The 15,047-nt window shown below is 36.6% G+C and overlaps 1 protein-coding gene across 1 annotated transcript in view; it reads left to right on the top strand.

Moving 5' to 3' along the window:
- The window catches only part of LOC144366277 (contactin-1-like), a 60,466-nt gene extending 47,652 nt beyond the window's left edge, over nt 1–12,814 (top strand). Inside the window, exon 8 of the mRNA XM_078020313.1 lies at nt 12,484–12,814. Coding sequence (XP_077876439.1) covers nt 12,484–12,560 — 77 coding nt within the window. The 3' untranslated portion in view covers nt 12,561–12,814. The remainder of the gene's footprint in view (nt 1–12,483) is intronic.
- Nucleotides 12,815–15,047: the final 2,233 nt, after the last annotated feature.

Raw genomic sequence — 15,047 nt, 5'->3', positions numbered from 1 at the left:
TTGAAAGCAAATGAAAGAGAAAGAAACAAACAAACAAACAAAAAACAGAGACAGACCTCAACGGATCAGCAATGCTTTATTAAGCAACAGAAGGGCACATTTTAGAGAGGAAAATAGCAACTGATTATAACAGGCAGTTGAGTTTTATAAGATTCAGTGTGACCGAATCATAGCAGAATGTGTCCATTGAGTAGTCAGGATGAACTGTTGTAGATACAGGAAATTGTGAAAGTCCATGGCCCATGGTTTTCCTTTTTTCCATGGGAGTTGTTCTCCTTTTCTCCCTGGTGGTTGCTGTTTCCCATATTCTTCATTACAGACTCTGAAAGGGGATACTGAATAGGTGTATCAATATCATGTCTGGCTGCTTCCTGCTGAAAAGGGGCAAAGTATGGAGACCTCCACTTTCAGAGTTCTGAGGGAGAAGACAGAGGTCCCAGGGTTGAGGCTGAAAAGGACCATATATGGAAGGAGCCTAGAGGTCATTGTAGGTGAATTCCCCTTTCTGTGGTTTCAGAGAATCACAATGTAAACACAGGAGGACAGTGGCTTTAACATGTTCCTGGGAGGCATTTTGAGCTAAAGAAGCTGTTAAGAATAAAGGAACATTAAGAATACAGGGAAGAAAGTTTATTATGAAAAAGGTGAATATTAAGGGGTATATAAGGGAGCATAATCAGGAAGTCTATCATTTTTGATCCCCCAATGAGGACTACCAGGAATCAGCTACTTCAGTACCGAGTCAACAACCTGTTGAAACTCTTTAATAACCTGGTCTGATAACTTTTCATAGTAATGAATTTATGATCCCAATCCTGCTGTTCCTATGCCAGTCACAGCAGATAACTCTAGCCCTATAAATAAAGGAATAAACTGGAGGGATTTCTTGAGCCTGGTGTGCGCCCTTATTAAGATAGGTAAACTTTGGTTGTTAGGTAAAATGTCAAATTGAGGAGTAAGGATGACCAAGGTACAGAGGCCAGTCCAATTTTTGGTAGGTAGGGCTGTGGGGCTGACACAAGTATACATCTTAGGTTCAATTAAAATAATAATAGTCTTTTATTTTAAATACCCAGGTATGGCTATACTTTGGTGATAACTATTTAGGTATTTAAGACCAAGCTGGTCAAATTGACCTTATTCCTATCTGTTGTTAAGAGCCAGCTGAGATCACTCTTTGGAATTTGTGAGCAAACTCTAAGTTCCACTAAAGTGCCATCTGCCTGGGTAGGTCAGAGTCTCTTTGACCATGTGGCTTCCCTTAGAAGCATCAGGGATAACACCTCCTCCAATGACCCTCCCCTTTGCAGCATGTGCATCAGTCAGCTTTCTCTTCTACAGGGTCTTATTACTCTCCCTGATCAGGAGATTATGTGGCCATGAGCTAAAAAACCCTAGAGAATTCCCCTGTTTCCCTGGAGTCAAGCTGATCTCAGAGGGCAAGAGCCAAGTATTGGCTATTTTCTCTCTTGGCCATTTTATTCCTTAATTTTAGTCTCTGAGTTTGGGTCCTGAATATACAGCAAGCCAGTTTCACCAGTCTTACAGTAAGAGTACTGAGTTTTACCTTTAATGTCTGTAACTTTACAGTTATTTACCCATTCTATTTAATTGGGATAAGTATTAGTGCTAGAAGTTAGCCTTACATCTGTCTGTCCTATACATGATGGCCTATTATCTCAAAATAGTTCAGGTTGTTATATTACCAGTTGTTCTTTTGTAAGGGACTAACAGATACTGGTTAAAGTTTAGAAGGAAAATACAAAATGAAATTAACAAGAGTAAAACATTAGTGTGTATAATAGCTATGAACTAAGAAACACAATTTTTGTTGTGGGAGGGTGGATACCAGGGATTGAACTCAGAGACACTCAACCACTGAGCCACATCACCAGCCATATTTTGTATTTTATTTAGAGACAGGGTCTCACTGAGTTGCTTAGTCCTTTGTCATTGCTAAAGCTGGCTTTGAACTCACGATTTTCCTGCCTCAACTTCCCAACCACTGGGATTGCAGGCATGCATCACCATGCCTGCCAAGAAACAGAATTTTTATAATCCCAAAAATTTACTTTAAACTCTGGTTTGAAGAGAACCAAATTGGCAAAATGTTCTTTTACACCTTATATTTTAATGACTTGTATGCTTGGAAGATATAAATACATTTAGGAAAATTCAGAATCTATAGTGCAATGTAATACTCTAAAATAACAATTGTTGTTTAATCAGAGTTGTACAAACTAATTTTATTAAGACAAGTTTTTCTAAATAAAACTTAACAGACATGAGAAATTATCTTGATAGATAAAATCAGATTAATGTTTTAAGAAATCCTTGTTACTTCAACCTATAGAGGATTAAACTTTGATTTATATCACTAGTACATTAATAGTTGACCTTAGGAAAAAGCCTTCCTTATGAAATTTCTGAATTTTTCCAATTATTCCTCTTAATAAGATTACATACTTTATGTTATTTACAATACATTAATTGAAACACAGCTGAAAAGTTTTGGACTCTTTTCATATAAAATTGCACCTGTTAGAATTTTAACTCTTAGCAATCTTGCTTTAGTGAAGAACAAGAAACAAAAAAATCTTAAACTCTTTTTTTCATGTAGCAATTTATAAAACACATCTAATGTTTAAATATATTACCTTATAGAATTTGAAAAATCAAAAGTACTTGATTTTATATTTAGCAGTTAATGCTTTTTAGCATAAATTAATCAGATATCTCCTCTAATATACTTATGATCAATCACATTGATATTGATGTTAAATATAATTTACTCATTTTTAACTGTAAAAACCAAGATATCAGACAAGTGTTGTTAAGAATATTATCTATCTCTTTCCTGTTGAAGAAAAATCCTAGAAACAACGGATATTGCATTCTAGATATTTTATAGAAACCAATACTCTGTTAATTGTCTGACCATCTAGAAAACCTATGAGTTAGTAATTTTAAAGACATATTTTTTCTCATCTGTTTATCTAATTTAAATTAAATTTTTAACTCTCATGAACTGAAAGGTATTTGGATCCATTTCTCTTTTAAATTTTAATTTATGAGCACTCATTTATCTATATGCCAATTTTGATACCATGTACATGATATATGGACATAATCAGATATGTAGACACAACACAATACACAGGTGTGCACACAAACGTAAATCAGCCAGGAAACAATCTTGTAGCTGCAGGTAGATCTCTACAGGTAGAAGGCAATGTTACAGATGTTTATTAAAGCCTCTATTAAAATTAACCTGCTATAAATTAAAATGTAGTTCATTAGACTTTTACATTATGATTAATCACAGAAACCTATGAAATTGAAAATGCTTGGTGTAAAGTCTAACAGCCCTGACTGATACTTAGATCAGGTGGCCACTTTTCCTCAGGGACCACCAGATTTATTTCCAACATCACCATGTCCATGTCCTTTTTTAGGATTTTGTAAAAGGAGATTCTCCAATGTATTTGAGAGCTTACCCTTGAAATTTTGGCCTCTAAACAAACACAGTGTAAAAACCTCTGTAATTAGATTAAAAAAGACTGATCAGAAAATATTTTAAATTAGGTATACAGGATTAAATGTGAATTCACCATAAAACCATGAACTAAAAAAATAGAATTTTTTAAAACAGGAGTTCTAAAAAAGTGGCAGTAATTAGTAAAGCAACAAACTGAACATCTTTATCAGATCAGAGTGCACTTTTGGTTCAAACTAGAGTCAGTTCAGATGTTGAAAGAGTGAGAGCTCTGAAATGCTTAGGTAAAAAATTTCAAGGTACAGAAGACTTGTATCTTCTATCTTCCCTTATTGTGCTGTAGTGTTTAGGGAGGAACTTGTTAAGAAAGCAGTGTGGTACACTGCTAAGAGATACATAGCCAGACATTTAGGTCCCATAAGCAGCTTGGATTTAAAGGTGGCATTTTTCCCCCTTTGATCTCAACCAGTTCTCTGAAAGCCTTGTAAATCTTGCAGGCTCTGCAGGCTCTGTAAGCCATGGAGAGATAGAGATCTGGCAGCAGCTAAGAAGTAAAGGAAGCTGCTGTTTTGAGCAAGGCCTCATCCATAGGGCATTTTAACCATTTTTCATTTCCCCAACTGGCTACATTTGGATGAAGAAAATTCAGCAGTTTCTGCCTTTCCTTCCATGACCTCTGGCTGGGGCTTCACTCAAAATGGAGGATACTAACTTCTTGGTTTCAAGGGAGGATTTTTGTCATCTCGTTGTGCCCTTAACATTTCTTACATATTCTCTTTGTCCTTTGGGGTCCTCATACTCATAGGACCATGATATCATATTATGCTCTTCAATTGAAGTGGGAGGCAAGCCTGTTAGTGTTCTGGGTGATATCTCCACTAGAGAAAATAAATAATTTGGATTATTGAACTAGAACAGATAAGGGGTAGTTTTAATGTGATTAAGTGAGACAGATTTTCTGGTCTTTTTCCTGCCAGAAAAGGGGAGTACAGAATCAAATGTGTCTTGTGAGAGTCTAGAGAAGGTAGTCTAATTTTAAATCATGAGTCCTTGTTTAAGAGGCAAACAGTATGGACAGAAATGGGGTTGAAGCATTTGAAGAAGGAGAGATTGCCTGACTCATGCTTTGAGGATTAGTGGGTCACCACTTTCCCAGAGACCTCAGATCAGACCGAGATTTCATCTCAGAATCCCAGATTCATTGGGTGAGAGTGCCCTCCAGCATCAGGCCAAGTCAGTCAGAAACAGAGACAGATAGTGGTTGATATTTGGCACCCCTGGGGGCTATAGGGGTCAAACTCAGTACATGATAGCTTCATGCAGCACTGGGGAGTGGCCCCGGCCAGCTGACTTCAGTTGTCTCAAGCTGTTCTCTGCCCCAGGCACCAAATTTCTCCCACAGAAAAGAAACTGAAGCAATGCTGGACCAGCATTCCCAACACCTGGGTGAAGGGGGATCCAACCCATCCCTTATCAACATTATTTTGGGCCTGTATTTCCTCTATAGTAAGGTAGTTTGCCAAGGAAGTGACATATCTTGTCCACAGGAGGCCAGGCAGGGTTGCAGGTAAATTGCTTCTTGGAAAAGAAATCATGTGGGAGTCAGCACAGTGGGCCCATTAGATAAAATTATTATATATAAAATTTAGCATCTTTAATGTCACAGATGTCCTCTTGAGCTGTAGTTAAGAAGAGGAATGGGGATCAGGATCTGATCTAGGGGGCTTATGGAGCAGAGGTCTAAATTAAGGTAGGAATTGGAGAGGAGAGGATTAGAAGAAGATGCCTCCAACACAAATAACGGACACTATACAGGTCCTTGCTCTGTCCATGTGGCAATGATGAAGGAATGTCTAATGCCATTTGATTTTTGTAAAATCCCTTACTTTTGGCATTACCTCTGTGTTTAGTAGAGATCCTTTTATCTGTGTCAATTAGAGCTTTCATAGTGAAGTTAGGAATTTTATGTGCCATATTACATATTTTCAGACTAATATGAGGGATAAATATTGGGGCTAGATAATCATACTGGCAAACAGAGAAACACAGATAAAGCCTGCTTATGTAGGAGGTTAGGAAGATTTGTTGGTCTCAAATTGACGCATGAAAAAAAAAAAAAAAACGCTTGTGACTCTGACAGTCTCTTTTGGTGGTAATCAGGCACTCCTCTCTATGAAACTTTCCTTTATAGCCTCCCGCTTTACTTTTGGTGAGGGTTCATCTGCTATTTCAGGGCAGTAAATGAAGAAGAGGGCTGGGGATCAGGATCTGATCTAAGGGGCTTATGGAGCAGGGACACAGTGAGAATTGGTTGGCATAATGAGGGCCTTGAGTGAAGGTCAAAGAAAGCTTGGGGGTAAGCCTCAGGCCATTTGCCATTTCATTCAAGGAAATTGTTTAAGTTTTGGAGGATTTTGGAGTCAAAGTTCCCAAATTCAGGCCACTGATGCAGGTTGTCTGATTTATATTGTGGCCAGATCTAAGTACTAAGCCTAATAAGGCATCAAATTTTAAGGTTCTTAAAATTATTTTTGAGACAACCTAAGGGAGAGTCCAGTACATGGAAGCTCCCATGTGGGAGAGGTCTGTTTGGGGTGGTGATTGAGATCAAAGTGTCCTTTGATGTCTCCTGTCACTAGACAGAATTTCACCAGAGAATGAGAGGGCATCCCTTCTAGAATCTGAGTAGTGAGGGACCCCCAGGGTCCAGAAAGGTGGAGGGTCTTGGACAGGGTGCTTCTGCAGGAGACTAGAAGGGATCTTACCTCTCCGAAGAATGAGGAGGTTGGTGTGTTGCATACAAAAGCAAAATGGCAAACAGCGGCCTCTAATCCAGAGGTCTAAATTAAGGTAGGGATTGGAGAGAAGAAGATTAGAAGGAGGATGCCTCCAACACCAATAACGAATGCTATACAGGTCCTTGCTCTGTCCATGTGGCAATGAGGCAGCAAAACCCTAGCCCAAGAATGGAATTGGTTTGGGGACATATATCTGCTGCCATTGAGCTTTAGTGGACTTGGAGTTGCAAAGGGGATCCTTCTATCAGAAGGAAAGAAGGAGAGAAATAGAAATCAGATGAGAAGATAGAAAAGATGGTGGAGGTTCATTAATGGGGAGGTGTAGATAGCCTCAAACCCCTTCCCAGTTTTCGGCACTAAATGAAAGCAAATAAAAGAGAAAGAAAAGAAATGGAGATAAATTTCAACAGATCAGCAATGCTTTATCAAGCAGCAGAAGGGCACATTTTCGAGAAGAAATTGGCAACTGGTTACAATAGGGGTCTGAGTTTTATAGGGTTCAGTGAGACTGAGTCATAGCAGAATGGGTGAGTTGGGCAGTTAGGGGGCGGGGGGGGGGATAGTTGTAGAAAAGGGAAATTGTGAAAGTCCAGAGCCCATTGTCCTCCTTTTCTCCCTGGGGGTTGTTGTTTTTCATATCCTTCAATTCTCATTGTGCATTTACACTTTGGGTTGAAGTATATTCTCTTTTTTTTTTTGCCCCAGAAACCCTCTTTTACTCCCAAATCTATTCACTTGGGAATGTGCTAGTCCTCCTGAGATAAGAACCAAGTTGTCAATTTACTAAGTGGCATTGCCTCCTTTACCACAGTGATTGGTTGAGCGATGGGAACATGTTCAAGGCTGGTCCAATCATAGCCACTAACTAAGACACAGTTATTAGCCTGAGGGCAGAGGTGATTCAAAGTTGCAAATCATTTTTTCCTTTAGAGTTTTCTCACTCTGGTGGGATCTAAAGAAAAATACTACTTATTTGTTTTTGAGAATCTATAATTGTGAGTTAGGAGCTCATCTCTATTTGGAATACATGTCTATTTTCCTGGAGAATGTTGAGCAATATGCGAAGGAAGAAAAGAGGAAAGCTACATGTATTCAGTTCCCTGACTCTAGTTATCCCTAAAGTCAGAGTATCACTTCTTTCTTTGGTTGGATTTCTGTTACTTAAAAAACAAATATCTCTGACTACCATGCCACAGAGAAGGTAACACTATAGCCAGACTATTACAGAAAAGTTCAGTATGCCCAATTTATGCTGCTGTTTTGCTCTGGTTTCTATCCAACTACTCTTCCAAAAATAAAATGTTCAGGTCCAGAGCAAGAAATAATCATATTCAGATGTAGTGTGAATAGCTAGCACTTACTTAGAGTTTTCTTCTTTATTATTCGCATTAGTTTTATTTTTAGTTATACATGATAGTAGAAAGTATTTTGACAGAATACACATACATAAAGTATAACTTATTCTATTTGGTTCCCACTCTTGTGGTCATACATGATGTGGAGTTATGTACATATATGTGGTCATATATACAAATACAAGGCTAGGAACATTATGACCAATTAATTCTACTGTCTTTCTTATTCCCCTTCCTTCTCCTTTCCCTTTATTACCTTTTGTCTAGTCCAGTCTATTTTTATTATTCCCTTCCCTCACTTGGAGTTTTCTACTATCCATGTATTTGCTGAAGTGCTTTACAGAAAGATTCAGCTTTAAGACTGTGATAAGCAGAGCCCCCTGTGTTCCAGGGGGTAGTTAGGGATGGGGAAAAGTATAGCTGCAAGCTTAAACACAGAGAAGGCAAAAACCTGGCAGTGCCCTGTCCTCAGACCCATCTTTCAATAAAGCATCCCTTCTGCACCCATTTCAGTAATGGGCTTCCACATACTGTGATTACTTATGAAGAAAAAGTTTATGTTGTATATACATAAGCCTTTGGTAGATATGTTCTCAATTCTCACAATATAGCCATAGAGACATATGATTATTCCTATTCTATGGTCGAAGGAACTAAGGTTTACAAAGATTACAGAACATACTCAGCATCGTCCAGTCCGTTGCACTTCCCTTCCCCTGGCCTCAGAGCCCTCTACTTGTACTGCCACGTGAAGCTGCTCCCGACGTAACCTCATACCTGCTACTAAGACCAGGGAAGTCTCTTCTTGCTTATTGATCCTCATGGGTGCCAGCCTGTTCTGTTAAAACTTAACCAAGACGAAGCTCAAGCCTGTTCTCTGACAAATTACCTACTCACATGGGAGGGAGAAGGACCTTATGTAAGATATGAGTTCCTGCTAACAGAATTCTAAGGAGGATCTAAGGAAGGTGTCAGTCAGTTCTGGATTAATTTTGGCTTCTGAGGTGGAAGTAGAAGAATTGGGGATTAACTACAGTCATGAGGGGAGGGCAGGTTAGCAGTTGGGTATCCCCACTAACAAATGGGAAGAGTAGAGCATCACTGGGCCATCATTGTAACTGTACACTATCCTCTCAAGGAGGAATTTATTATGGCCTTTTATAGCTGCTATGTCATCTTGGAAGTGTCTGCTGTCAATTTGGCAGGGAGCATGACCTGTGGCTTTGTTCTTTTCCTCTCTGAGCTAATTTTACTCTTTCAGTCCCAAAGTTTGCTCTTTCTCCTTTCTAAGCTTGCTGCTGTCCCAGCAGGGGTTTTGTTGGACTCAACAACTAGCAATGGCAAACATCTACCGATGTGTACCTAAGAGACCTGACTGTACTGAGCAAACTCCTCAGAAAAGGGGTCAGCCATCTTATCAGAATTCTTTCTTCTCTGAGCCCATGGAGATTGTAAGACCTTGGAAGGGTCAAAAGTGGCCTTGCAAGGCAAGCTGGGCGAGCCCAGGACTTAGTAAAATGAATGCCTTCTGATGGTGTGGGTGATGGCTATCATCTCTCTGATAGGAAAAAAAATACTATTTCTTGAGAAAAATCTTTCATAGAAAGGGGTAACCCTCCTCCTTACACCCTGTCTTTATAAGTTAGAGGATCATGATATAAAAAAAGAAAGAGAGACAAAGACAGAGAAATATTAGAAGTTTGATGGAGGTCATACTGGTATCCCTTAAAGGCCTTCTTCCTCAGACCCCATTGCCCTGCCCTCTTGCTGTTTTCCCTTCTGCCTTGTGCTTAGTTATCAGAAGAGGTCCTGTCTTGCTAAGGAAACATGATTCAATTATGTGGCATCATGGTTTGAATAATTTCTATATACTGGACTTGAAATTCATTAACACGGCTGCATTAATTTGGAGTCAGAAAGTCCCTTTCCTGAAGTTGTCCATAAACTAAAAATATAACAATTGTAAACTCTAAACAAACAAACAAATAAAAATGATACTACAAAAAGAAAAATCTAAATATGATGTCATAATCAATAGCCAAGCAGTAGCAACTTGGATTAGATCATGTTTATGAAATTTAAGCCTCAGAGAGGAGATATAATTAAAAACTGAAAAGAGCAGTTCTCTACTTACCATAAGGACAACTTAACTTTTAAATGAAGTATTGTTCAACTGAAATTTCTGCTCTCAATCTGTATTCCTCTCTAGCAAAAAAAAAAAAAAAAAAAAAACCCTTCCTGAAGGAAAGTTAAAAAAAAAAAAGAAAAAGAAAGAAAAAAAGCATGAAAATCTAATGAAATAGTACTCTAAATTAGTTTTAAATTTCTTCTTCTAGGGAAAAAAGTGATCCACATGACTGATGATTTGTTCATATTTAACTTTGATCAAATACATGAAAATCAAAATATATGTTTAATACATACCATATATGTACTAGAATTATTCTTGATAGCAGTAATATATACTTTGTGAGATATATAATCAAAATATATTGAAAATCCCTCAGGAATATATAGACCCCCACATTTATAATGACTTTAAATAGTAATTCAATCAAGTCTCCAGTTTCTGCTGGAATGGAGAAGAGAATTGAAGATGAAGACCACAATTACATAAGCACAAGCCATTAGAGAAATTAAATATAACACACATAAACATGAAGAGTTTATTTAAATAAATCAAATATCCTGATGTTGAAACCACAAATTATGAAATTGTGTTTTGTTTTCATACTAACACGAAAATTTCAAAATCGCATCCATAATTGACTACACTTCTTTCTGTAGCCATAGTTTGTACAGTGCCAAGCCACATATTCAAGCAAGCACATAAACGGGTACCCATGGCTGATGTAATTTGTGGTCACAGGATAGAGCATTGTAGAAACCCTGCACTCATCCTTGGACAAAGGTCTTCAGGGGTCTTAATATGGGTCAAACTTTGAAAACTGAATGTTTAACTATGCAATTGAGGTCTGTTATTGGTCATTTTATCAGAATAACATGATGTGTGCATTGTAGCCTATTTTTAAAATCATGTACAAAAGTAGATTTTAAAAAAGGTCTACAAGAATGCAAAAAAACTCTCTGAAACAGCTTAGGAGGTATCCCTGTTTTCCCATATGGCATTTATTTTCCTTTTTGTGACATTATCTTGACACATCAAGAGCAGGGTGTAGTGTCCTTATGCATTTCCAAAAGTATTCCTTTTCTAAAGTTATCTGCAGGATAGTGACAGAGAGGTAGAAAGAACACGGTGTTTGGAGCTAAGCAAATCTGAGATCTAAACCTGTCTCTGGCCTCTAGTGGTGGTTGGCCTGAATCTGAGTTACAAAATCTGTAGTATGACGATAATAAAATGAATAAACTGTTATGTTAAAGTGTGTATATGCATGGTGTGTGTGTGTGTGTGTGTGTGTGTGTGTGAGAGAGAGAGAGAGAGAGAGAGAGAGAGAGAGAGAGAGAGAGAGAGGGAGGGAGGGAGAGAAGAGCAAACAGGGAGTCTATTTTGTTGCTGTGGAACTATAACAGAGGCTGACATAGTAAGGATTAGTGTTTTCATTGTTATTGATAGTGTTACACAGCATCTGCAATATTGCAGCTGCTGGAGGGCCATTTATCTTGCTCTTAAAAATTTTGTCCTCACTTTTTGATCCTCACTGCCCTCCTTATTTCCCAATATCACTTTATCTGTATCTAAAAATACTTTCTATTATATTTTCCAAGCAGCCAGCAGGACAGTGGTGGAATGCAAGCATGCAGAAAGGATTCTCTTCCTCTTTAGAGGGACCACAGATGTGATCATAATGCCTAGATATTCAGGAGAAATGCTCTAAGTCTTGGATGTAAGAGAGATATTTTAAAGAATGGGCTGATTTAGGCCATTTTTAATCTTAGATATTAAGTTTTCAAATTTAGAAAGTAAACTTCCAAAAATTGAAAAAGAAATTATCATCTTTGCAAACTGTTGACTATAGTTTTTAGCCCTTCCCTCTTTCCAGTAAGTTAGTTCCTAAAATGTGTGGAGAATGGAAACAAAAAGTAAACCTTCTCTGTCAGGAGTTCTAGAGAGAAAAGCACATAGGCCAAGAACTTACTTACAACAGAAGTTGTCCTTCTAGGTGGCACCCAAATTGCAATATCAATTCATATGTGTTCAGAGCATATTAAATCATTTTCATTTTTATTTCAGAGAATAATACATCAGGGCAATTATTCTTTAGCTAAAAAACATAAAGAAAATTAATGTTATTAGAAATGCTTTTCTTAAGTCTTTATGTGAGTACCTAAATGTGTTAAAATTATTGAAATATGGAATTATGCAAGATTTATCCAGTACATCTCTGATATTATTATCCCAGGTAACATTGTTAGGTTTGTTTGTTATTTTTGTTGTTGCTATTGTTTTGTTTTTGCAAAGCCCAGGGCTTTGTGCATGCTAGACAATTGCGCTACCATTGAGCCACATCCCCAGTCCCATTTCTTATATATACTTCTTGACCTTTTGCCTTCTGGTAGGAATTTGGGACTGCTGTATCATAGAGACAGGATAATCATTTTGGATCTTATTATTTTCCATGACTACTTTAAACCTATAAAAACAGTTCATGTGGTCTCTAAATCCTTGATCAAATCTATCTCTTTCTCTATTTCCTTCCTTCCTTCCTTCCTTCCTTCCTTCCTTCCTTCCTTCTATCTTTCTTTCTTTTCAATCACCAATAAACAAAACATTTGGTTTTCAGGGCAACACAATCATACCTTCCCCAAGCAGACTAAATGAACAATAATGACCAATCAATGAAATGACATATATGCTTTTCATTTTCTTTTGTAGGTACGTCCACCCTATCTTCAAGTTTTCTTGGCTTACTGCTGCCTGCCCTTGGCATCCTTGTCTACTTGGAATTCTGAGTGTGATGTGAAAGCTGCTGTTCCCAACCCAGCTCAGAGGACACCCTTCATCCTGGGATAAAGACAGTTCCCACCAATTTCTGCGGCTTCATCCTAAGCCAAATAAATTACACTTCAACAAACTATCCAGCTGATTTACAACACATTATGACTGAGGCATTCAGGAACCCCTTCATCCAAAAGAATAAACTTTTAAATGGATATAAAATGATTTTTAACTCGTTCCAATATGCCTTATAAACCACTTAACCTGATTCTGTGACAGTTGCATGATTTATTCCAATGGGACAAGTTACAGTGTTCAATTCAATATCATAGGCTGTAGAGTGAAAGTAAAATCACCATACACAGGTGCTTTAAATTTAATAACAAGTTGTGAAATATAATAGAGGTTGAAATGTTGATTGTATGTGGTAAATGTAAGAGTAATACAGTCTCTTATATGATCCCATCTGTTTTGGGTCCTGCTTATTTTTGAATGGCCCCTATCATTCATGAAATTTTGATTTTTTTCCTGAAAAAAAAGAGAACATGACAGAAACATTTCAGCATAAATTCATTACCAAATCACTTCACTGAATGAGCTGAAAGATTTTGAATATTGAAAACCAAATTCTAGAACTTACTATCAGTATTCTTATTTTTGAAGTAATTTTATAACTATTTCATTTTCAGAATCAGTAATGCTTTTCAGTTAGTTTTCTAATGGTAAACATACCATATGAAGATTTTTTTTTACTTTTGTATTCTACTCTGAAATTATTTTATGCTTTTCTTATCATCAGTATCAAACCTCAAAAACCACAGCTCTTATCTGAAGTATCATCATATTGCTGCATTTATTCATATGTGAAATGATGGATTTTGAGAAGTAGTGTGCTTCCATTTTTTTATTAAGATGTGAGTCTTTATATAGTAGAGATAAATGACAGTTAAGTGAATATCTGAATTACCTAATAATATTCTAATATCTTTGTTTTTGTGCTTCATTCCTAAGAATAATCTTTCTTTATTGAAGGTGTGAAATCAACAAATCATCTGTAGGTTGAAGAAGCTACAGTATTCTTTTAAAAACAAATAAAATAAAACTTAATTTTAAGCTCATTTGCCACTTCAATGCCATATTGACAAATGGCTAAAAATACCAAATTGACATGTTGTTAATGGTACTTTGAAGATCATGCAAAACTGGAAGGTCACAGGGAGACAGAAGATGTGTCTCCCAAGTGTTGGTACTTAGGGTTTTTATAAGTTGTGAAAAGAAGGGTGCACATTTCTTCATTCTCCATGGTGTGCATGGAAATATATCTGAGTGTGGATGTGAGAGCTTGGGAAATAAAGGATTAGCTGGCTCATGAAATAGTGCAATGTTTGATGCTTCAGGATGTATGATCCTATTTTATCAGCACAACCTTGCTAGCTAATTAGAGATAGAGTTTTTCTTTTTAGAAAGGATACCTGATAGGTTCATAAAAAGATATTTACAGGAAGCAAAATAAATCTATTACTACTTTACCCCCTTTCTTTAATTTTTATAATTTTTGTACTATATATCTATGTATAAATGTTTAGAATCTTCATTATGAAAATATCAATAAATATTTTATTAATTTACATTTACCTCTTTGTTATAAAATGAAAAATTTTAAAACCAATGAAATGGATGACTGCCCAGTGAAAGTATGTCAACAGTCTTAAGATCATTGCCAGGTTTCATAAAATATTTAATTATTTGGAAAAAGAAACAAAATGACTTCATACTTTAAGGAAACGAATACTCTGTAAGCCTTCTGTATAAATGTTGGTGTTTCATTGTTACACTACGGGGTTTTCCTTTTTCAATGTGACCCATGTTGGGCATTTTTATATAATCAACAGCAACGACATCTTTTGCCAAATGCATGCTTGCCTTTTTATTTTTTAATGTAAGGTAATAAAGAGCAAAACTGGCTAGATTTTTGCATGAAATGGTTCTGAAAGGTAAGAAGAAAGCAGACTTTGGAGGTTGTTTAGTTTTAAACTTGTGACAGATAAAGTAGACTAAAATATCTCATATACTTATAACTCAAGCTTTTCATTTCCTCATACAATTGTACGAATTTGACTGGGACCATCAGTTTTAAACTGTTGTTGAAATAACTAATGTATCATATGCTTTAAGACGCAAGATTCTTAATTAAACTTTATATAGATATAGAAACATCTGTGGTTTCTTTGTATTTCAGGAAAGGTGGTAGTAGTTTTATTTGATACTGATAAAATATTGAATTTATTTTTTTAGTTATTTTTTATCATTTTTCAATGGAGTAGTATAGGACTGTGCTTTGTCCTTTTTATGAATGAAAACAAATTATAAAGAAATAAATGTCTTACTGTTACCCAAAACATAATAACTGTCCTTTCAATTTACCAAGAGTTTAAATTCAGATTTAGAAGGTTTTCATTCTAAGTGCAATAGCATGGAATAAACATTACTTGGTGAAGCAA

This window comes from Ictidomys tridecemlineatus, chromosome 8, assembly GCF_052094955.1.
Source record: "Ictidomys tridecemlineatus isolate mIctTri1 chromosome 8, mIctTri1.hap1, whole genome shotgun sequence".
In the NCBI taxonomy this organism is placed as follows: Eukaryota; Metazoa; Chordata; class Mammalia; order Rodentia; family Sciuridae; genus Ictidomys; species Ictidomys tridecemlineatus.
This window is presented reverse-complemented; position numbering and strand designations above follow the sequence as displayed.